The following is a 23,522-nucleotide window of genomic DNA, read 5'->3' on the forward strand; positions in this document are numbered from 1 at the left end:
GAAGGACAAATAGACACACACACTTTCTCTCTCTGCATATGCCATCTCCCTAAAATCCCCTACAGTTTATAATAGTATTGAGCTTATACAGATTGTGAAAATGATTATGTAGCTAGAGTAAGTATCTCAGTGTATCCTAATTTTGACAGAATGTTTAGTTGTTTGTGTTTCTCTAACATATACAGTACCAGTCAAAAGTGTGGACACACCTACTCATTCTTTATTTTCTTTATTTTTACTATTTTCTACATTGTAGAATAATAGTGAAGACATCGAAATTATGAAATAACACACATGGAATCACGTAGTAACCAAAAAAGTGTTAAACAAATCAAAATATATTTTAGATTTTAGATTCTTCAAAGTAGCCACCCGTTGCCTTCATGACAGCTTTGCACACTCTTGGCATTCTCTCAACCAGCTTCATGAGGTGGAATGCATTTCAATTAACAGATGTGCCTTGTTAAAAGTTCATTTGTGGAATGTCGTTCCTTCTTAATACGTTTGAGCCAATCAGTTGTGCTGTGACAAGGTAGGTGTCGTACACAGAAGACAGCCCTAAGTCCATATTATGGCAAGAGCAGCTCAAATAGGCAAAAAGAAATGACAGTCCATCATTACTTTAAGACATGAAGGTCAGTCAATACGGAACATTTCAAGAACTTTGAAAGTTTCTTCAAGTGCAGTCACAAAAACCATCAAGCGCTATGATGAAACTGGCTCTCATGAGGGCTGCCACAGGAAAGGAAGACCCAGAGTTACCTCTGCTGCAGAGGATAAGTTCTTGCAGCCCAAATAAATGCTTCACGGAGTTTAAGTAAAAGACACATCTCATCATCAACTGTTCAGAGGAGACTGTGTGAATCAGGCAGAATTCATGGTTGAGTTGCTGCAAATAAATGACTACTAAAGGACACCAATAAGAAGAAGAGACTTGCTTGGTTCAAGAAACACGAGCAATGGACATTAGTCCTGTGGAAATCTGTACTTTGGTCTGATGAGTCCAAACTTGAGATTTTCGGTTCCAACCGCAGTGTCTTTTTGAGACACAGAGTAGGTGAACGGATGATCTCTGCATGTATGGAGGAGGAGGTGTGATGGTGTGGGATTGTTTTGCTGGTGACACTGTCAAGATTTATTTAGAATTCAAGTCTCACTTAACCAGCATGGCTACCACAGCGATATGTCATCCCATCTTGTTTGCGCTTAGTGGGACTATTATTTGTTTTTCAACAGGACAATGATCCAACACATCTCCAGGCTGCGTAAGGGCTATTTGACCAAGAAGGAGAGTGATGGAATGCTACATCAGATGACCTGGCCTCCACAATCACCTGACCTCAACCCAATTGAGATGGTTTGGGATGAGTTGGACCACAGAGTGAAGGAAAAGCAGCCAACAAGTGCTCAGCATATGTGGGAACTCCTTCAGGACTGCTCGAAAAGCATTCCTCATGATGCTGGTTGATGGTACGCAGAGACTGTTAAAACCTCTTCGGGCTAGGGGGCAGTATTTTCACGTCCGGATGGAAAGCGTGCCCAAAGTAAACTGCCTGCTACTCAGGCTCAGAAGCTAGGGTATGCATATCATTAGTAGATTTGGATAGAAATCACTCAGAAGTTTCTAAAACTGTTTGAATGTCTGTGAGTATAACAAAGCCCCGAGGACAAACCATCCAGGAAAAAAAAAACATTTTGAGGTCACTCTTTTTTCAATGGGCTTTCAATAGGGATCTAGATTTCTAAGGCACTTGCTTGCAGTTCCTATCATTCCCACTGGATGTCAACAGTCTTTAGAAATTGGTTGATGTTTTTCCTTTGAAATTGGTTGATGTTTTTCCTTTATTTACAAAAAAATACCTATAGTTTTATTAGGAAAGTTGTTTTAAATTTTTGGACAAAGATTACAGGTCATTTCTGAGATATTTTGTAGTAATGTTGCGCGAGTTGGAACCGGTGCTTTTTTGGATCAAACGCGCCAAATAAATGGACATTTTGGATATATAATGAAGGAATTAATCGAACAAAAGGACCATTTGTGATGTTTATGGGACATATTGGAGTGCCAACAGAAGAAACTCGTCAAAGGTACATTATCCTTTGTGTTTTTTCATAATGTTGATGTCTTCACTATTATTCTACAATGTAGAAAAATAGTAAAAATAAGGAAAAACCCTGGAATGAGTTGGTGTGTCGAGACTTTTGACTGGTACAGTATATATATATATGTTTTATTGCCACATACACCAGATAGGTGCAGTGAAATGTGTTGTTTTACAGGGTCAGCCATGTAGTCCAGCACCCCTGGAGCAAATGTGGGTTAATTGTCTTGCTCAAGTGCACAGATTTTCACCTTGCCGGCTCGAGTATTCGAAGCAGCAACTTTTCGGTTGATGGCCCAACACTCTAACCACTAGGCAACCAGCCACCCTATTACACAGTAACCCTCCTAGGAATAGAAGCAGTCATAGGACCATTGTGTTGTTGTGGTCTTACAGTGCCTTGCGAAAGTATTCGGCCCCCTTGAACTTTGCGACCCTTTGCCACATTTCAGGCTTCAAACATAAAGATATAAAATTGTATTTTTTTGTGAAGAATCAAGAACAAGTGGGACACAATCATGAAGTGGAACGACATTTATTGGATATTTCAAACTTTTTTTTTTATTAAAAACTGAAAAATTGGGCGTGCAAAATTATTCAGCCCCCTTAAGTTAATACTTTGTAGTGCCACCTTTTGCTGCGATTACAGCTGTAAGTCGCTTGGGGTATGTCTCTATCAGTTTTGCACATCGAGAGACTGACATTTTTTCCCATTCCTCCTTGCAAAACAGCTCGAGCTCAGTGAGGTTGGATGGAGAGCATTTGTGAACAGCAGTTTTCAGTTCTGTCCACAGATTCTCGATTGGATTCAGGTCTGGACTTTGACTTGGCCATTCTAACACCTGGATATGTTTATTTTTGAACCATTCCATTGTAGATTTTGCTTTATGTTTTGGATCATTGTCTTGTTGGAAGACAAAACCTCCGTCCCAGTCTCAGGTCTTTTGCAGACTCCATCAGGTTTTCTTCCAGAATGGTCCTGTATTTGGCTCCATCCATCTTCCCATCAATTTGAACCATCTTCCCTGTCCCTGCTGAAGAAAAGCAGGCCCAAACCATGATGCTGCCACCACCATGTTTGACAGTGGGGATGGTGTGTTCAGGGTGATGAGCTGTGTTGCTTTTACGCCAAACATAACGTTTTGCATTGTTGCCAAAAAGTTAAATTTTGGTTTCATCTGACCAGAGCACCTTCTTCCATATGTTTGGTGTGTCTCCCAGGTGGCTTGTGGCAAACTTTAAACAACACTTTTTATGGATATCTTTAAGAAATGGCTTTCTTCTTGCCACTCTCCCATAAAGGCCAGATTTGTGCAATATACGACTGATTGTTGTCCTATGGATAGAGTCTCCCACCTCAGCTGTAGATCTCTGCAGTTCATCCAGAGTGATCATGGGCCTCTTGGCTGCATCCCTTATCAGTCTTCTCCTTGTATGAGCTGAAAGTTTAGAGGGACGGCCAGGTCTTGGTAGATTTGCAGTGGTCTGATACCCCTTCCATTTCAATATTATCGCTTGCACAGTGCTCCTTGGGATGTTTAAAGCTTGGGATTTGTTTTGTATCCAAATCCGGCTTTAAACTTCTTCACAACAGTATCTCGGACCTGCCTGGTGTGTTCCTTGTTCTTCATGATGCTCTCTGCACATTTAACGGACCTCTGAGACTATCACAGTGCAGGTGCATTTATACGGAGACTTGATTACACACAGGTGGATTGTATTTATCATCATTAGTCATTTAGGTCAACATTGGATCATTCAGAGATCCTCACTGAACTTCTGGAGAGAGTTTGCTGCACTGAAAGTAAAGGGGCTGAATAATTTTGCACGCCCAATTTTTCAGTTTTTGATTTGTTAAAAAAGTTTGAAATATCCAATAAATGTCGTTCCACTTCATGATTGTGTCCCACTTGTTGTTGATTCTTCACAAAAAAATACAGTTTTACATCTTTATGTTTGAAGCCTGAAATGTGGCAAATGGTCGCAAACTTCAAGGGGGCCGAATACTTTCGCAAGGCACTGTATGTTGTGCTTTTATCTGACTCTCTTCAGAGGACTAAACTACCTTAATGCAAATTCTGTGTTTAGACTTTAGTTGAAAGAGACCATGGAACTGAACACTTGTACCCTCAGGTGCAAAGAGAGAGCGAATGAGAGAGGGGGGTGATGAGAGAGAGAGAGAGGGAGAGAGAGAGAGGGAGAGATGAGGAGTGGGGGAATGAGAGACTGAGAGAGAAAGAGAGAGAGAGAGAGAGCATATTCTAAACGTTGCTGTGGCCTTGACTCTCTAACATACAAAGAACATCTTTTGTTGTCACAGCAGCTGGCGAGTTACTTCGTAAGCAAAAGTCTTATCTGAAGACGAGGTTTCATTTGTGTAAGTGCAGCCACAGCACCGATGCTGGCATGGGTTTGAGTTTACTGTGCACTTTCTCGCTTTCAGTATCTATCATACAGCTCTTACTGCTATATACTCTGTCATGCTCTCTGAGTCTTGTCTGCTGTGTGAACCAGAACCTGAAAAATATATACTCTAGTCTAGTGGTTCCCAACCAGGGGTACTATGACCCCCTGGGGGTACTTGGCCTATCCACAGGGGGTACTTAAGAAGACCCATGAGACCACACAGTGACTGGTAAAATGCACTATGGGGGTACTTATTGGGTACTCCGGGCTGAGTCAAATTCAGTAGTCGGTACAGTAAACAAAAAACGTTGGGAACCACTGTTCTAGTCAATGAAATGAAAGGTAGTGGTGTTTTTAAAAGATGTAGCACCTACTCTTGAGAAGGAGTAAGACATTTCTCCCTGAGCTAAACTTTTTTGGGTTGTGTTTTGTGTTCTGAGATGCATTGAGACCAAGGTGTCTGTAGTCTGAGCTTGTCTCAAGACCCTGACTGCAGGATCGAGAATCGATCTGTGGTGCCATAGCAGTTTGAATCATGTGTCATAAACATACATAAAGGGTTATGTGTTGTTACGTTATCTTACTGGCGTCAAAGTGCTCTCTCGCTCTCTGTCTCTCTCTGTAGGAATGCAGGTGTTGGAGTTGAACGGGGTTCCTCTGATGGGGAAGACTTACGAGGAGGTGCAGTGCATTATGGGTCAGCCATCTACAGAGACTGAGCTCTGTGTGAGACTGTGAGTCAAATATCTTATTCCTCATCGCTCTCTATCCTTTCTCATCCCTCACTCCTCTTATCCCCACTTAATTTAGATGAGACCTAAATTTGACCTTTCTGTTTGTCTCTCTCAGTGACCTGAACATGCTGTCTGACCCTGAGCATCCCCAGGCCCTTGAGAACCATGACCAGCTGAAGCCTGGTACACCGCTACATTGTTATAATGCTTCATCATGACTTTTGCACTATGTTGTTATAATGTATCATAATGTTTATGTAACTTTACAATGCTTCATGTTACTGTGTGTGTGTCTGTGTGTGTGTAGGTGACAGGCAGTGTTCTCCAGGAGTGGACCCTAAGCAGCTGGCTGCAGAGCTGCAGAAGTTTTCCCAACAGCAGGCCCCTGGGATGGGGGTAGGAATGGGGGTGGGGGGGCCAGGAGGAGTAGGGATCCTCTCTGCCCTTGACCGCTCAGCTCTGTTACACTCAGGCAATGCATCGGCTAGCTCTAGTGCCGTCCCCAGCCCCGGTCAGCCTGCCTCCCCAGCCATCAACAAGAAACAACGCCACAACGCCAAGGTAATGCCTTCAATAGTACATTATGATATTGAGAGCCCGTAGCTCCCTGTAGAGTATGTTATTACATCCATATGGCTGGTGAGTTCATAATTAATAATTCACAAATGCTGTGCATGTGTACGTTTGTTTGTGTGGTAGAGGTCAAGGTCAACTGCTGTGGCTGCATTGTGGATCACAGAAACATGACAGGCTAATTATAGAGAAACATGCATGGTATATGTGTGCAGGGTATCAGGAATCAAGCTAAAAACCCAGATGCGGACACGTCGAATTAACAATGGTTTAATAATCGAACAGGGGCAGGCAATAGACAGGTCAAGGCAGGCAGGGGTCGGAAAACCAGAGGTGTGGCAACGGTACCGGATAGAAGGCAGGCTCAAGGTCAGGGTATGCAGAGTGGTCAATAGTCCAGAGGTGGGGCAAAGGTGCAGGTCGGCAGGGTCAGGGTCAGGCAGAGCGGTCAAGCAGGCAGGCTCAGAGTCAGGACAGGCAAGGGTCAAAACCAGGAGGGTGAGAAAAAGAGAGACTGGGAAATTCAGGAGCTGAGAACAAAAACGCTGGTTGACTCGACAAACTGGCAATGGACAAACAGAGAACACAGGTATAAATACACAGGGGATATAGAAAGAAAGAGATGCATGCATGGCTGTGACTGTGAGTGTGTAAATACACATTGTATTAACTACTTTCTACTTTCTATATATTAACTACCTTCTATGGTAGGTAGATTATGTAATATACTGAATATACTGAATTAACCTTCTCTGACTGTACATAATGATTTTTTCCGGTTTGTTAATCCTCTTCTAGTAAGTTTTCACCTGGGTCTTATAGAGTCCATTCAGAAAGCGCTACTCAGCATCTCCAGGACAAGGACAGGTCCTTGATATGTCATCTGACCATAACTATCCTACACAGGGGCTCTAGCCAACCTACTGCTAATTAAAACCATAATATGATGGACACAGTAACTGAACTTTTCAGGCAGACCAGAGGCCACACTATAAGCAGGGCTTCTCATGGCAGTGTGTGTGTGTGTGTGTGTGTGTGTGTGTGTGTGTGTGTGTGTGTGTGTGTGTGTGTGTGTGTGTGTGTGTGTGTGTGTGTGTGTGTGTGTGTGTGTGTGTGTGTGTGTGTGTGTGTGTGTGTTAATGTAGAGTGTGTGAACATGTATCAGTGAGACTGATATCGGCATAAACGTATAATCGATGCTTGTGTTTGTTTTTCAGTCGGCAGCGGATGTGCAGGTGCTAAAGTCTCAGCCTCACCCTATAACAGGAGAAATACAGGTAGGCCTGCTCAAGGGCACCACCACAGAGGGGTGGCACCAGCCACACCTCAAATATGATTGGCCACCCTTAGTGCCCCTCTATTCTCATTGGATCAGAGAGCTGTCAATATGGCTCAGATTGGAGAGAAAAGACAATGTTTTTGTTCAGGCAAGTCATTGTGGCTGGCTTTAGGACCATGCGGATACCTTGGAGTGGGCGCAAAGGCTGTGATTGGCTGGCTGGCTGTCTTTAGGATTATGGAGAGCATGGCTACAGTGAGGGAACACTGAACAGTGCAATCTCTCTCAATTGATATTTGGAAAGCAGAGCAGGAAGGCGGCTAAGGAACTGCTGGTTGAGTTGACAGGAAACTCAACTAGAATTTTTTATCCCGGTGTTTAGCTAGTGTGTAGCAGCTATCAGGCCGACAGCCTCATTGCATCAATACTGCGTGATACATTCTGCAGTCAAACTTTTTTCATTATGTAATCCAACATTTTAGTGGATATGTGTGCAACAAAAGTTCAACATTCACCTTTTGCCTCTATTTCTGTCAAGTCTATGCATACAGTTTGATGCATACATTTCATAAATCCAATATATGCGGAACACAGAACGCACTGCAACAGCCTCTGCAATATAATGCTGCAAGGCAAACGCAGCATTCCATTGGAAATGAATGTACTTCTGGTGTAGCAAAACGTATTGACGCTGTCGTTCTGATCGAGGTGTCATTGCTGTATGACATGGCTGTCATTGCTGTATGGCATGTGTTTGTCCTTTATCGACTAAGGTAAAATGAAGCTACAGCAGCCAAGGTGAGAATGGCTGAAGTCATTTTTGCTTCTTTTTTTAATGTTCTCCAAATATAATTTTAGAGCTTTTAAATTGTGTAGAAATAGAGTAGACCTAAATCAGCTTTAAAAAATATATATATATATATTCCTTGTAGGGGGTTACCACTAAACATGTATCTAAAGTGAATATTTTCCCAATGTTAATATTCAAATGGGTTTATTTAAATAAATTAGGGCAGTTACAAATAAACAGTTATTCAAGACAATGCATCTAAGTTTAAGCCAATTTGCAATGCTATTTGTGATAAAATTTGACTGGTTCTTGGTCCCCTCTTGGCAAACCCCAGTCTCACACCTACTCTGTTTGCTACTGACTCCTCCAGTCTGGAGTCTGTAGAGTGTGCCTTATATTCCTGAATTCCTCCACTTGATTGATCCACCTGTCAAGAGTTTGATGATTAGTCAGAATCAGGTTGTCTAGTGTTGAGAAACACTGGTCTACATGCCTGTAGAACCTAGTTGAACATACTGCATGTCTCTCTCTGTCCACTCTGCTCCCTGCAGCTCCAGATCAACTATGACAGGAACCTGGGGAACCTGATAGTGCATGTGCTCCAGGCCAGGAACCTGGCTCAGAGAGACCCCAACAGATACTCCGACCCCTTTGTCAAGGTTTACCTCCTACCAGGGAGAGGGTGAGATACTTCACAATGCTTTTAACTCCTTCTGGACTGCTTTTTTATCGCTCTCTCTCTCTCTCTCTCTCTGCCTTGCATTCTCTCTCTTTCTCTCTCTCTGCCTTGCATTCTCTCTCTCTATCTCTCTCTCTCTGCCTTGCATTCTCTCTCTCTCTCTCTCTCTCTCTCTCTCTCTCTCTCTCTCGCTCTGCCTTGCATTCTCTCTCTCTCTATCTCTCCCTCTCTGCCTTGCATTCTCTCTCTCTCTCTCTGCCTTGCATTCTCTCTCTCTCTCTCTCTCTGCCTTGCATTCTCTCTCTCTCTGCCTTGCATTCTCTCTATCTCTCTCTCTCTCTGCCTTGCACTCTCTCTCTCTCTCTTTCTCGTTCTATCCCTCTCTCTCTTTCTCTCTGCCTTGCATTCTCTCTCTCTCTCTCTCTCTCTCTCTCTCTCTCTCTCCCTGTCTCTCTCTCTCTCTCTCTCTCTCTCTCCCTCTCTCTCTCTTTCTGTACTCTAATGAGTATTGACTGTTACTCTGATGTGCCTTTATTAATCTGTGTTAGATTTACTGGGAGCTCTCTGTGAAAGATTGATTGTAAGTAGAAGCCTAGGAGTTCATAAAACATGATAGTGACACATCCAACTGTGGGCTACTTTCATTTCTTATCTCCATGGCTTCTAACTGGCCTCAGTTGGCATATTGAGTGGACATGTATTGGTATTGTGGCTAGTCAGATTAATATAATAATTTGATTCAAATGTTTGCATGCTTTGCAAGAAGAACGATTTCCCTATAAACCCTGTTTTACATCAGGCTAACTGATTGCTCTCTGATAACCGCAGAAAATCGGCAATCAAAATAAATGTTCAACCACAGTGACCAAGTTATTTTTGAGAAGTATATTTGATTCTGAGTTGGGACATATGAAGTCTGTTTGTGGAAACTACTTCTAAGACACATACATTCAGTTGATTCAAACTCACTTCACTCATGCTAAAGAGGGAGGCTCTCGGCTGGTGCTAGCACACGCGCAGATCAAATACACCACTGGAACGCCGATTAAGGAGTTTACATGTCCTAATAATTCAAAAGATTGCTCCGAAAACCAGGTGTTTTAATCGGTGTATGTTTACTTAGATTTCGACCTTACGCCGATTAAGATAAGCAGAGTAAGGTGTTTACATGACTATTGCATAATCTGACTACTGCCATAGCCTAGTGGTTAGAGCATTGGGCCAGTAACCGCAAAGGTTGCTGGATTGAATCCCTGAGCTGACAAGGTTACAATCTGTTTTTCTGCCACTGAGCAAGGCAGTTAACCCACTATTCCCTGGGCGCTGTGGATGTCGATTAAGGCAGCACCTCTCTGATTCAGAGGGGTTGGGTTAAATGCGGAAGACACATTTCAGTTGAATATATTCAGTTGTACAACTAACTAGGTATACCCATTTTCCTAATCAATTTAATATCAAATTATGAACCTTTATTTAACTCGGAAAGTCAGTTAAGAACAAATTCTTATTTACAATGAGGGCCTACCCCGGCCAAACCCGGACGACGCTTGGCCAATTGTGCGCCGCCCTATTGGACTATCACCGGAGGTGATACAGCCTTGATTCGAACATGGTGCATGTAAACGTACTCATGGACAGATACTACAACTTGATATGAAACACTGTTTGGTCACTGTATCAAAGCATTCTATATTTACTCTAAGATATTCTCTTTAATGCTGATGTGTGTGTGTGTGTGTGTGTGTGTGTGTGTGTGTGTGTGTGTGTGTGTGTGTGTGTGTGTGTGTGTGGTCTCTAGATCGGCTGCAGTGTTCTCTTTCTGAGTGCTCTGATGTGATAGTGTAGTAAGGTTCAACCCTCCCACGGGACAGCGATTATCAGTTTATCAGCATCAGCTTAGCGTATCCCTCTCTCCTTCCCTGCCCCATCATTGTCTCCATCCCTCTCTTCCTGTGAAAAGGCAGAGAGATCATGTCTTAATCTGACCTATAACACTATCTGCTTTCTACTAATGGCTCTATCAGCCATGTTCATAGGATTTTACAGTACAGTGCCAGAGGCTCTACCCTGATTTCGGATTGGATCAAAGATTCAGAGACTGTATCCGGATTGGATAGAAACTGCCAGCACACACACACACGCACACTGTCCTTTAGCTCAGTATATAGGGACTGCTTGATATGTGTTTAAACAGTAGACAGTAGTAAATAAACCATGTCTTCATGTTTCTATGTTGTCGTTCTTTATCTCCTTCCCTTTATGTCTCTGTTTCTCTGACAATTTCTTTCTTTTTGCTGTTCTTGTTGTTTGTTGTCTGTTGTCTCTACCCTCCTCTCCCTCCCCTGGACTCTCAGACAAGTCATGGTAGTCCAGAACGCAAGGTAGTGTAGTGCTTCTCTGCTTCTCTCCTTCTCTCCTTCTCTTCTTCTCTTCTTCTCCGATTCTGTTCTTATCTGCTTCTATCCTTCTCTGCTTCTATCCTTCTCTAATATTTTCCTTCTCTGTTTCTCTTATTCTCTGTTATTTTCCTTCTCTCCTTCTCTGCTCTCTTCTTCTCTGCTGCTATCCTTCTCTGCTCTCTTCTTCTCTGCTGCTATCCTTCGCTGCTCTCTTCCTTCTCTGCTGCTATCCTCTGCTCTCTTCTTCTCTGCTGCTATCCTTCTCTGCTCTCTTCCTTCTCTGCTCCTATCCTCTGCTCTCTTCTTCTCTGCTGCTATCCTTCTCTGCTCTCTTCCTTCTCTGCTGCTATCCTTCTCTGCTCTCCTTCTTCTCTGCTGCTATCCTTCTCTGCTCTCCTTCTTCTCTGCTGATATACTTCTCTGCTCTCTTCCTTCTCTGCTGCTATCCTTCTCTGCTCTCTTCTTCTCTGCTGCTATCCTTCTCTGCTCTCTTCCTTCTCTGCTGCTATCCTTCTCTGCTCTCTTCCTTCTCTGCTGCTATCCTTCTCTGCTCTCCTTCTTCTCTGCTTCTATCCTCTGCTCTCTTCCTTCTCTGCTGCTATCCTTCTCTGCTCTCCTTCTTCTCTGCTTCTATCCTCTGCTCTCTTCCTTCTCTGCAGCTATCCTTCGCTGCTCTCTTCCTTCTCTGCTTCTCTTCTTCTCTGCACTCTTCCTTCTCTCCTTCTGTGCTTCTCTCCTTCTCTCCTTCTCTGCCTCTCCTTCTTTGCATTCTGTCTCTGTTTCTCTGCCCCTCTGTCTCCTACTTTCCTTCCCTCCCTCTTTTAATATCATTCTTACCTTCTCTGGCTCTCTAATTATCTGCCTCTCTGCTTTCAGTCTGTTTCCCCCCCTGCTTCAATGTGCAATGTGATTATCTGATTGTGCAGATGTAGCCAAGAACATTGCCGTGTTGAAATCAAAGTTGAAATGTGAAATCATTTCATGAGTCAGATGTGTTTTTCACCTCACCTTTATGCTCTCTGCTACAGGAGTAGAGCTGTGCCTTACAGTCAAATATTGATTCAACCAGACAGTACATACTGTACATACATCACTATTTCTTTGACTTTATTCTTGTTTCATGTTGTTATCCTGTCTAGCCAGTGTGTCTATACACTACTGTTCAAAGGTTTGGGGTCACTTAGAAATGTCCTTGTTTTTGAAAGATGCCAGTGACTTGGAAAGAAAAGCACATTTTTTGTCCATTAAAATAGTATCAAATTGATCAGAAATACAGTGTAGACATTGTTAATGCTGTAAATGACAATTGTAGCTGGAAACGGCAGATTTTTTATGGAATACATTAGAGTGTCTAGTTTGAGAAACAGACGCCTCACAAGTCCTCAACTGGCAGGTTCATTAAATAGTATCCGCAAAACACCAGTCACAAGGTCAACAGTGAAGAGGCGACTCCGGGATCCTGGCCTTCTAGACAGTCACAAAGAAAATCCATATCTCAGACTGGCCAATAAAAGATTAAGATGGGAAAAAGAACACAGACACTGGACAGAGAAACTCTGCCTAGAAGACCAGCATCCCGGAGTCGCCTCTTCACTGTTGACATTGAGACTGGTGTTTTGTGGGAACTTTTTAGGAAGCTGCCAGTTGAGGACTTGTGAGGCGTCTGTTTCTCAAACTAGACACTCTAATGTACTTGTCCTCTTGCTCAGTTGTGCACCGGGGCCTCCCAATCCTCTTTTTTCATTCTGTGAAGGGAGTAGTACACACCGTTGTTTGAGATCTTCAGTTTCTTGGCAATTTCTCACATGGAATAGCCTTCATTTCTCAGAACAAGAATAGACTGACAAGTTTAAGAAGAGAGTTATTTGTTTCTGGCCATTTTGAGCCTGTAATCGAACCCACAAATGCTGATGCTCCAGATACTCAACTAGTCTAAAGAAGGCCAGTTTTATTGCTTCTTAAATTAGGACAACAATTTTCAGCTGTGCTAACATAATTGCAAACGCGTTTTCTAATGATCAATTAGCCTTTTAAATTATAAACTTGGATTAGTCTACACAATTTTCCATTGGAACAGGAGTGATGGTTGCTGATAATGGGCCTCTGTACGCCACTGTAGATATTCCATAAAAAAATCTGCCGTTTCCAGCTACAATAGTCATTTACAACAATAACAATGTCTATACTGTATTTCTGATAAATTTGATGTTATTTTAATGAACAAGACGTGCTATTCTTTCAAAAACAAGGACATTTCAATGTGACCCCAAACTTTTGAACGGTGGTGTACATTTGACCCTCATCCAACATTTGCAAGGCATCATGTACAATATATGATGATATAATTATATTGAATCAGATATTCAATTATTGACATCCTGCTATATCATCTTTATATCTATCATCAAATGTCATTTGGCAAAATCTACGATAATGTGGCAATATTAGCATATTAACAAAGACCACATCTGAGACAAAATGTGTTCCTTTGCTATGACATCATAGTGGTGAGAACAAGAGGAGGACCAAGTACGTTCAGAGGAGTCTGAACCCAGAGTGGAACCAGACCGTCATCTACAAGAACATACACCTGGAACAGGTAGGAACACACACACACACACACACACACACACACACACACACACACACACACACACACAAAGCACCTACTAACGCATCCGTCACACACAAATCCATACACATCCACATTGAACATTATTTTGAATGAATGTATTTAGTTAGTCTTATTTCAAGTTGAATTGGTAGCTCTGAATCCTTGTGGATGTTCTGACAGTCTCTCTGCAGCCTCAGTACCCATTACCAATCCCCTGAAGCCCATAACACCACTCTCCTGGCTAGGTTTAACAACTCTCTCCACCCCTCATTCTGAGCCCTTACAGAATACAAATCACCAGCAAGAGAAAGAGAGAGACAGAGACTTCTTCATTCAACCTAACAGTAGCCCTTGGCTGCAATTTGGACCACTTAAGATGAGTGAAGTCTATCCTTACAGCGCTCTCTCTCAGTGGACAGTAGCATCTCAAGTCTAGTGGCTCTTCTGTGACTCATTTCTCTATTCTGCCCAATGAGGTTGTAAACGCTGCACTATCACTCACTCACTCGCTCACTCACTCACTCACTCACTCACTCACTCACTCACTCACTCACTCACTCACTCACTCACTCACTCACTTACTCACTCACTCACTCACTCACTCACTCACTCACTCACCCACTTCTCTGCCAAGCGTGCACACACACACACACACACACACACACACACACACACAAACACACACGTATTCATACACGCACACACACCCACTCACAAACACACAATCACAGAGTCCCCTGACAGGCTGGTGGAATGAGATTGATCTGCGTGGGTGTTGTACTTGGCATAACTTGTTTAAATGCATTTGTAAATTTAAGTATATATCTCTCTCTGTCTCTATGTCTCTCTCTCTCTATCATTATCTCCCATTCCCTATTTTCTCCCCTCCCTCTCACTCTCTCCCTCTCTCCTCCCTCCTATCCCACTCACTCTCAGCTGAAGAAGAAGACTCTGGAGGTGACAGTGTGGGATTATGACAAATCTTCCTCCAATGACTTCCTGGGAGAAGTGAGTGTCTCCAGAATCAGACACACTCTGGTTGGACTGTCACATACATTCACTTGAGTCGTCCCTTTACCCTAATGTCTCCTGATGTTTTTTAGTGTTCTCCAGCCAACAGAGGCTTATACTTTCAGTTTACCCTTCCCAATAAAACTATATTCACAGGTAATTTGACGTTTTATCAGTCTGTAGAATGAATCCCATTGATCCTCTGCTAAATGGACAAGGAGCCTAATTATTTATAAAGCAGTATGATGGTATGTTTCAACATCACAGAACCCCATGTCTGAAAATGATTTACTCTATTTTCATGTATCTACAGTATAAGTATTTGCTTACACATGCCTACTCTCTACCCCTCTCTCTCTCTCTCTCTCTCTCTGGCTTTGTCTTTCTCAATCTTTATCTCTCTGTCTTGCTGTCTCTCTCTCCAGGTGTTGATAGATCTGTCTAACACAACTCAGCTGGACAACACTCCTCGCTGGCTGCCTCTGAAGGAGCAGAGTGAGAGCATTGAGCATAGCAGATCACATCACACCGCCCAGGGGCCTGGGGGGCCAGGAGCAGGGGCAGGGCCGGGACAGGGGCCCATAGCGGGGCAAGGACCAGGCAAGGACATGGGGCCAGGATTAGGACAAGGACAAGGCCTAATGCATGGACAGGGACAGGGGCAGGGGCAGGGGCAGGTACTGTACAGTATTCATTGTCTAACATATATCATTTTCATAATGGATTGTATGTTTTATTCACTCTTAGAAAAAATGGTTCCAAAAAGTTTATTTGCAGAGGAATAGTGTTCGACCAAGAACCATTTTGATCAGAAGAACCCTTTTTGGAAGACAAGGATTCTTTGTAAGTCAAAGGGTTCTTCTTAGTATATAATCCTAAGATCTGTTTTGGGAAGAAATAGTTATTTGATGATTTTGTGGAAGACAAGAAGGCAGTCAGGTCCATGTATTTGGACAGTGACACAATTTGTATCATTTTGGCTCTGTACGCCACCACAATGGATTTGAAATGAAACAATCAAGATGTGCTTTAAGTGTAGACTTTCATCTTTAATTTAAAGGTTTTGTCAAAATTATTGTTTGAACCATGTAAGAATTATAACCCAATTTTAGGGGCTCAAGAGTAATTGGACAAGCTAACATAATCATAAATTAAATTGTGAGTTGAAATCCTTTGCAATCAATGACTGCCTGAAGTCTGGAAGCCATAGACCTCACCAGATGCTGGTTTTCTTCCCTGGTGATGCTCTGCCATGCCTTTACTGCAGCTGTCTCCAGTTCCTGCTTGTTCATTGGGCGTTTTGCCTTCAGTTTTGCCTTCAGCAAGTGAAATGCATGCTCAATTGGATTCAGGTCAGGTGATTGACTTGACAAATGCATAACATTCCACTTCTTTGCCTTATAAAAGTATTGGGTTGCTTTCGCAGTATGCTTCGGCTCATTGTCCATCTGCACTGTGAAGCGCCGTCCAATGAGTTTTGAAGCATTTGGCTGAATATGATCAGATAATATAACCCTAAACACTTCAGAATTCATCATGCTGCTTTTGTCAGCAGTCACATCATCAATAAAGACAAGGGAACCAGTTCCATTGGCAGCCATACATGCCCACGCCATAACACTACCTCCTCCATGCTTCACAGATGAGGTGGTATGCTCTGATCATGAGCAGTTCCTTCCCTTCTCCATACGCTTCTCTTCCCATCATTCTGGTACAAGTTGATCTTTGTCTCGTCTGTCCATAGGATGCTGTTCCAGAACTGCACCGGCTTTTTAGATATTTTCTGGCAAACTCTAATCTGGTCTTCCTGTTTTTGAGTCTTACCAATGGTGTACATCTTGTGGTAAACCGTCAGAATTTACTCTGGTGAAGTCTTCTCTTGATTGTTGACTTTGACACAGATACACCTACCTCCTGGAGGGGGTTCTTGATCTGGCCAACTGTTGTGAAGGGTTTTTTCTTCAACAGTGAGATAATTATTCTGTCATCCACCACAGTTAACCCACTGTTCCTAGGCCGTCATTGTAAATAATAATTTGTTCTTAACTGACTTGCCTAGTTAAATAAAGTTTAAATAAAATAAAAGTTGTTTTCTGTGGTCTTCCTGGCCTTTTGGTGTTCCTGAACTCACCAGTGCGTTCTTTCTTTTTAAGAATGTACCAAATAGTTGATTTGGCCACACCTAATGTTTTTGCTATCTCTCTGATGGGTTTGTTTGGATTTTTCAGCCTACATAAACCACGTGATGTAATTCCTACTCCATTCACACGACTTGGATGTAAATACCCTCAAATTAAAACTCTGGACTTTCAGCTTTTATTCGTTATTTATTTTCAACTCCAATATGCTGTGTTAGATAGCTAAAATAATAATAACTTGGTCAGTGTACAAATATTTATGGAACTGCCTGTAGAACCATATACAGTATAATATCTCCCAGCAAGCTCTACTGCAGGGAGATTATAAAAAATAGTTTATTTTACTTTAATATTTGTGTTTTTGCATGTACATTGATTGGTTCATTAATTTAATGCTACAGAAAGATAAATAACATACAGTTTTGTAACCTAATCCAATCTGTTAGTAATTGCATTTATTGCACCCATTACTGAGATGGTTGTTCCAGTATACTGTATGTGAGTAAGGTAGTCACAGTTAATGTTGTCTTCCCTACCCTGGCAGGCATCCTGAATGCAGGTTGCAGGTATCCTAACTCTGACTTCCAATAGGAATTACAGATCACTTTGCAAGTCAGCATAATGTGACTTGAATGCCTGATGCGGCCTGTAAACTAAGAGATTCCTGCCCTCAGAGAATGGCCTTGTGATATATGTATTGTCATGAATAATTACATTTTAAAGGCTAATAAGGCTGGTGGAACTCTTCAAAGATAAAGGGGTTCTCAGTAGAACCCCATTATTAACGGTTCTAAGAAGAACCTTTAGATAAAATTATTATTGGTAGCACCATATACAGGAGGTTCTTTGAACAATCCTACATAGAGGGTTCTAGATAGAACTCTCTGCAAAGGGTTCCAAAAAGCACCAAAAAGAGTTTCCCTATGGGAACAAACCGAAGAACCCTTTATGGTTCTACTTAGCACCTTTTCTTCTAAGAGTGTATGTTTGCCTTAATGATGTAAGATGATATATTATAATGCATATAAAGCACATAGAATTGAATGTAAACCTATTGACAGATGGAGGAGTGCCTTGAGTCCCCCAAGAATTCTGTGATAAAGAGCAGAAGCCACGGGATCTTCCCTGACCCAGCAAAAGGTAAGAGCCTCTTCCAGCTGCCTTATTGTGTGTTTTAGCCACCCTGTTACTTTACAGTTTTTCTTCTTGTCTGTTTTGCTGATTGCCACTCTGTTGTCATAGTGATATAACATGTAGTCATGGTGACAGTTTTAGGAATGGCTATTCAGCTGTCGTAATTATACTTTTAGTGCCAGTCACTTCTTTGACTCAGTGCCATCCATGTTGTAGGGACCTGACCCATAGACTAGAGGCACAGTACAAATGTCTAACTACTACATGGCACTTTTAGTGACTTTTACAGTAAAGACACTTTAAAGACGTTCCCTTTCTTTCATCTATCTATCTATCTATCTATCTATCTATCTATCTATCTATCTATCTATCTATCTATCTATCTATCTATCTATCTATCTACCTACCTACCTACCTACCTACCTACCTACCTACCTACCTACCTACCTACCTACCTACCTACCTACCTACCTACCTACCTACCTACCTACCTACCTACCTACCTACCTACCTACCTACCTACCTACCTACCTACCTACCTACCTACCTACCTACCTACCTACCTACCTACCTACCTACCTACCTACCTACCTACCTACCTACCTACCTACCTACCTACCTACCTACCTACCTACCTACCTACCTACCTACCTACCTACCTACCTACCTACCTACCTACCTACCTACCTACCTACCTACCTACCTACCTACCTACCTACCTACCTACCTACCTACCTACCTACCTACCTCCCTCCCTCCCTCCCTCCCTCCCTCCCTCCCTCCCTCCCAGACATGCAGATGGTGACTCTAGAGAAGTCCCACAGTAGTCCCGGCAGCTCTAAGTCATCGTCAGAAGGCCAGCTTCGTTCCCACGGTCCGTCCCGCAGCCAGAGCAAGAGCAGTGTCACGCAGGCCCACCTGGAGGATGCTGGGATAGCTATAGCTGCCGCAGAGGCCGCTGTGCAACAAGCCCGCCTCCAACCAAGTAATCTACACCCCTTCCTGTGACACACTTCCTCTCCGCTCCACAACGCATGCTAGCTCATCTTCTCTCTGTTTATCTCTCCTCTTGTTCTATCACTCTGTTCTAGCCTTCTGATTGGTTCTTTTACGCAATTAGTAGGTTCCTATAATTAGGCGAACAGTTCTATATTGTTAGGTTTTCTTGTTTGATCCAGTGGTACAACAGAGTTCATCACTAAAACATTGCTGGGGAAAGTTGGCCAAAACACCATTTCCTTTACATACATCAGAGACACTCACAGCAGCCCAGAGTATGAACAGAAAGAATACAGGACAGAGAAGGTAACAGACACAGTTCAGCCGCTCCTGTCTCTTCTCTAGAGTGAAGATATATGTCTATATCTTGCATGGTTTTTACTCTGCCCCAGTGTGATCCCCTGTCCGTCCTCCACGTCTAGAAACCACGCTAAGGATAGCAAACACTCATTATTCAATCTATGGGCCCTTCAGTCACTTCTGGACAGAGCTTGACCCCAAGTTGTGGCATACAGTCCCCCCCTCCTGGTGTTTGTTTGGTTCTCTGGACCACTCCCCCCAACAACTAACCTCTGGAGAATACAAGAGGTCAAGCACCCATGTGTGTGTGTATGACCCCTGACCCCTAAGCTGGTTCAATGTAACAATACACACACCCTGAGATGTACAGTCTAGCACTACCCCTGATGCGATTTAAAAACTGACCAAACACACTAGCAAGTACAGACACAGCAGCACGGGGGTCAAAGGGCAACAGGAAACTGACTCTGCACTCACTGGCCAATTAGAGTCAGCTGACCTTCAGGGGAACGGCAGTGTATAGGGAAGGTGAGACAACAGGACAGGAGTGTAGATATTTTTCATCAAAAGAAGTACATATAACCTCACTAATCAAACTAAAGGCCCTTCTCTCCTCTAGAGAACCATGCTCTCAGTAAGGACCATAATACAACTTCATGATGATGTAAACCATTCAGTGCTCAGATAAATACGTGTAAATAGTCCAAAACTTCTCAATAGCTGCTTTGGTATTTGTACCCTTGCATTGAAGAACCTTACTGTGTGTGCATTGTCACCAGCCTACACTGTCAAATATTTAGTTTATACGACATCAAGAGATATCATCACACTTCTCTCTTTGCTTGTGTTTTATCTCATCCTTCTTTTCCATACTTTTTATAATGAGTCATGAAGTCAATCAAATTACCATAACTATTATTTTATCATCACTCTTCTCTGTTTCTGAATCATTATTATATTTCAGTTACCCGTAATTTGCTTTTACATCTCAAACTGGCTGTTTTTTAGTTGGGATCATTATGAGATTGTTAAAAGACATTATGAAGGGGTCATACATGCTCATGACAAGGTATTATAGCTACAGTGCCTATAGAAAATGTACACCCCTTTAAAACAGGCAACATTTTCCAATAGGAAGATCTCAGTTACAGTCAATCAATTGCACTCTCTCGTGACAGTGGGTAAAAATGACCGTCCAAACCTCTCTGTGGAACATCTGGGCAGGATGAACCTGCTACTAAAGCTGCTCCTGTGTTGCATTAGAGTGCTGTGGAGTGGGTGTGTGTCAATGTACATGACCATATGTGTTTTTAGTTGCAGCCTTTTCATGAACATGTCCTGCATTGATTCCAGGCTGCAGCCAATTGTAGCACTGGCTTTGTTAATGATTATGTCAAGCTTGTTAAAGTCTTCCTTAGCTAAACTTATCCTGAAATCACGTTATTCACTACAATTTTACACAGGTGGAGGACTATTAACTTGGTGTGTGATTTTGAAGGTGTTTGGTTACACCTGAGCTAATTTAGGATCGCTATTACAAGGGCGGTGAACACTTTGCCAAACAAGGTATTTCAGTTTCTTCATTCTTTTTTAAAGTTGTTTAGATCAATGGGGGTGGAGCGATATTAATTACAGGCTATAAGGCAACAAAAGGTGAAAGGGAGTGTAGAGTTTCTAGTGGCACTATAATAATGGATTCTAATATATGTTATAACCGCTAACGGGGAACCAAAAATACACTTTGACCCCCAGGTGTAGCTGCACAATTTGCATATGAATCTAGTAATAACAGTGTTTATTACTATGCTTTACACACACACACACACACGCACACACGCACACGCACACGCACACACGCACACACGCACACACACACACACACACACACACACACACACACACACACACACACACACACACACACACACACACACACACACACACACACTGTCATTCTATGCCCCTCCTCTCTCTCACTCTTTCTCTTTCCCCCACCCCTCTGTAGGACCAGGCCACAGGTTGGGGGATGTGTCTGGGCCGGTGGTGTCCTCAGCCCCCAATCTGCTGGAGGGGTATGGGGGTCTGGATGGAGAAGAGGGGGCTGGCACAGGGGTCGACAGCGCCATTTTCCAGGTCCCACACATGTGAGTAAATAGCCTGTTTGTGGGGTGTGTGTCTGTTCCCCAGTCTGCCCTGTACGGAGTTTGTGCGCGCCTGGTATCCAAACATATATGGCTTGAGATGTGGACACTGGTTGAATGTGTGTAGGAAGATACCTAGTTTAAATATCAACAGTAGTGACACAGCAGCTGCAGCATAACATTTGATTTACATCATCATCATTATGATTGGTTGGATAATAGTCTATGCGTAGCAGAGAGAGGCAGAAAGACATAGAGAGGAGCGGCTGCATCTATGACCCTCCAACCCAACTCCCTTCTGTAGTCGGGAGTTGCACATGTTTTTCAGGGCACCAGCAACACAGGTAGTTTAGACTGTAGTTAATCACTGTATACTGAAATATCCACACAAGCACCGAGCCAGCCAGCCACATACTGTGTTAGTTAGAAGAGGGTATTTTTTCATTTTGAGCACCTGCCCCCTGGAAGGTCTGTGGCACGGCCCTGGTGTAGATGATCTATCACATACCACTTTGTCGTCTGTGTTTCTAAGTGAAATGTGTGTTTACCAACAGAGGGAAGACCATCCCCAACGGCATTGACAAGTCTAGAGGACTGCCACTCTCGCTATCAGACAATGAGGGTAAGACTGTGTGTGTTTGTGTGTGTGTACTTGTTTTCCTACCTTCTCAGGACCCCAATGTCACAACAATTCACCCAAATGTCCTGACAAAGAATTAAAAACAATAACCTTTTTCTCAATTTGTTCAAATGCTATTTTAAGCTTAAGGTTTAGGGTTTTGCTGTTAAGGTTAAGTTTAGTGTTAGGATTTTGGGGATTAAGGTCAGGGTTAGGTTAAGGGTAGAGTTAGGTTTAGGGCTTAGGGAAAATAGGATTTTTAATAGTAAAAATAGGTTACTACCACAAAAATAAAGTTGTGTATGTGTGTGACTCCTTATTAGCTTTGTCTTCATATGTATGCCATCTACTGGACAGAACAGGACATAACACCAACAGGCATAACAGGCCTACCTCTAAATGCAAACCTAGTCCCCTGGACAGAAAGTAACTATATCTCTCTCTGTGTGTCATAACTATATCTAGGATTCAGATAGCTCAGGTTTCGTGGTTGCTCCTCACTCAAGTAGAAACTGGAGAGAGGAGAGTCCTGCCCTTGGTCTATTTTGGTGCAGGCAGTATGTCAGTGTTGAATAATTTACAGCAACAGAGAGGAAGGGTGTGTGTATCTCACCATTACTATGTCTGTCTGTCTGTCTTTCTCTCTCAATTCAATTCAATTTTAGGGGCTTTATTTGTATGGGAAACATATGTTTACAATGCCAAAGCAAGTGAAAAGATAATAAACAAAAGTGAAATAAACAATAAAAAATTAACAGTAAACATTACACTTACAAAAGTATATACTGTGTTGTAATGATGTGCAAATAGTTAAAGTACAAATGGGAAAATATAGAAATATAGGTTGTATTTACAATGGTATATGATCTTCACTGGTTGCCCTTTTCTTCTGGCAACAGGTCACAAATCCTGCTACTGTGTAGCACACTGTGTTATTTCACCCAATAGATATAGGAGTTTATCAAAATTGGATTTGTTTTCAAATTCTTTCTGGGTCTGTGCAATCTGAGGGAAATATGTGTCTCTAATACAGTAGGGCAAAAAAGTATTTAGTCAGCCACCAATTGTGCTATTTCTCCCACTTCAAAAGACGAGAGGGGCCTGTAATGTTCATCATAGGTACACTTCAGCTATGACTGACAAAATGAGAAAGAAAAATCCAGAAAATCACATTGTAGGATTTTTAATGAATTTATTTGCAAATTATGGTGGAAAATAAGTATTTGGTCACCTACAAACAAGCAAGATTTCTGGCTCTCACAGACCTGTAACTTCTTCTTTAAGAGGCTCCTCTGTCCTCCACTCATTACCTGTATTAATGGTACCTGTTTGAACTTGTTATCAGTATAAAAGACACCTGTCCACAACCTCAAACAGTCACACTCCAAACTCCACTATGGCCAAGACCAAAGAGCTGTCAAAGGACACCAGAAACAAAATTGTAGACCTGCAAAAGGCTGGGAAGACTGAATCTGCAATAGGTAAGCAGCTTGGTTTGAAGAAATCAACTGTGGGAGCAATTATTAGGAAATGGAAGACAAACAAGACCACTGATAATCTCCCTCGATCTGGGCCTCCACGCAAGATCTCACCCCGTGGGGTCA

The 23,522-nt window shown here is 42.5% G+C and overlaps 1 protein-coding gene across 7 annotated transcripts in view; it reads left to right on the forward strand.

Moving 5' to 3' along the window:
• Positions 1-23,522, forward strand: part of pclob (piccolo presynaptic cytomatrix protein b) — a 109,967-nt gene that overhangs the window by 79,620 nt on the left and 6,825 nt on the right. For 4 of the 7 annotated variants that reach the window (XM_036976084.2, XM_090229521.1, XM_036976091.2 and 1 more), the window contains 13 exons: positions 5,134-5,242; positions 5,358-5,425; positions 5,550-5,803; positions 7,033-7,092; positions 8,436-8,566; positions 10,918-10,944; positions 13,468-13,561; positions 14,513-14,584; positions 15,013-15,264; positions 17,787-17,865; positions 18,650-18,844; positions 21,164-21,302; positions 21,854-21,921. In XM_036976084.2, the coding sequence (XP_036831979.2) occupies positions 5,134-5,242; positions 5,358-5,425; positions 5,550-5,803; positions 7,033-7,092; positions 8,436-8,566; positions 10,918-10,944; positions 13,468-13,561; positions 14,513-14,584; positions 15,013-15,264; positions 17,787-17,865; positions 18,650-18,844; positions 21,164-21,302; positions 21,854-21,921 (1,548 nt within the window). The remainder of the gene's footprint in view (positions 1-5,133; positions 5,243-5,357; positions 5,426-5,549; positions 5,804-7,032; positions 7,093-8,435; positions 8,567-10,917; positions 10,945-13,467; positions 13,562-14,512; positions 14,585-15,012; positions 15,265-17,786; positions 17,866-18,649; positions 18,845-21,163; positions 21,303-21,853; positions 21,922-23,522) is intronic. The other 3 variants (XM_036976089.2, XM_090229538.1, XM_090229545.1) reach the window with 1 other exon arrangement.

The sequence above is a fragment of the Oncorhynchus mykiss genome, chromosome 1, assembly GCF_057628025.1.
Source record: "Oncorhynchus mykiss isolate SJ-2025 chromosome 1, ASM5762802v1, whole genome shotgun sequence".
NCBI lineage: Eukaryota > Metazoa > Chordata > Actinopteri > Salmoniformes > Salmonidae > Oncorhynchus > Oncorhynchus mykiss.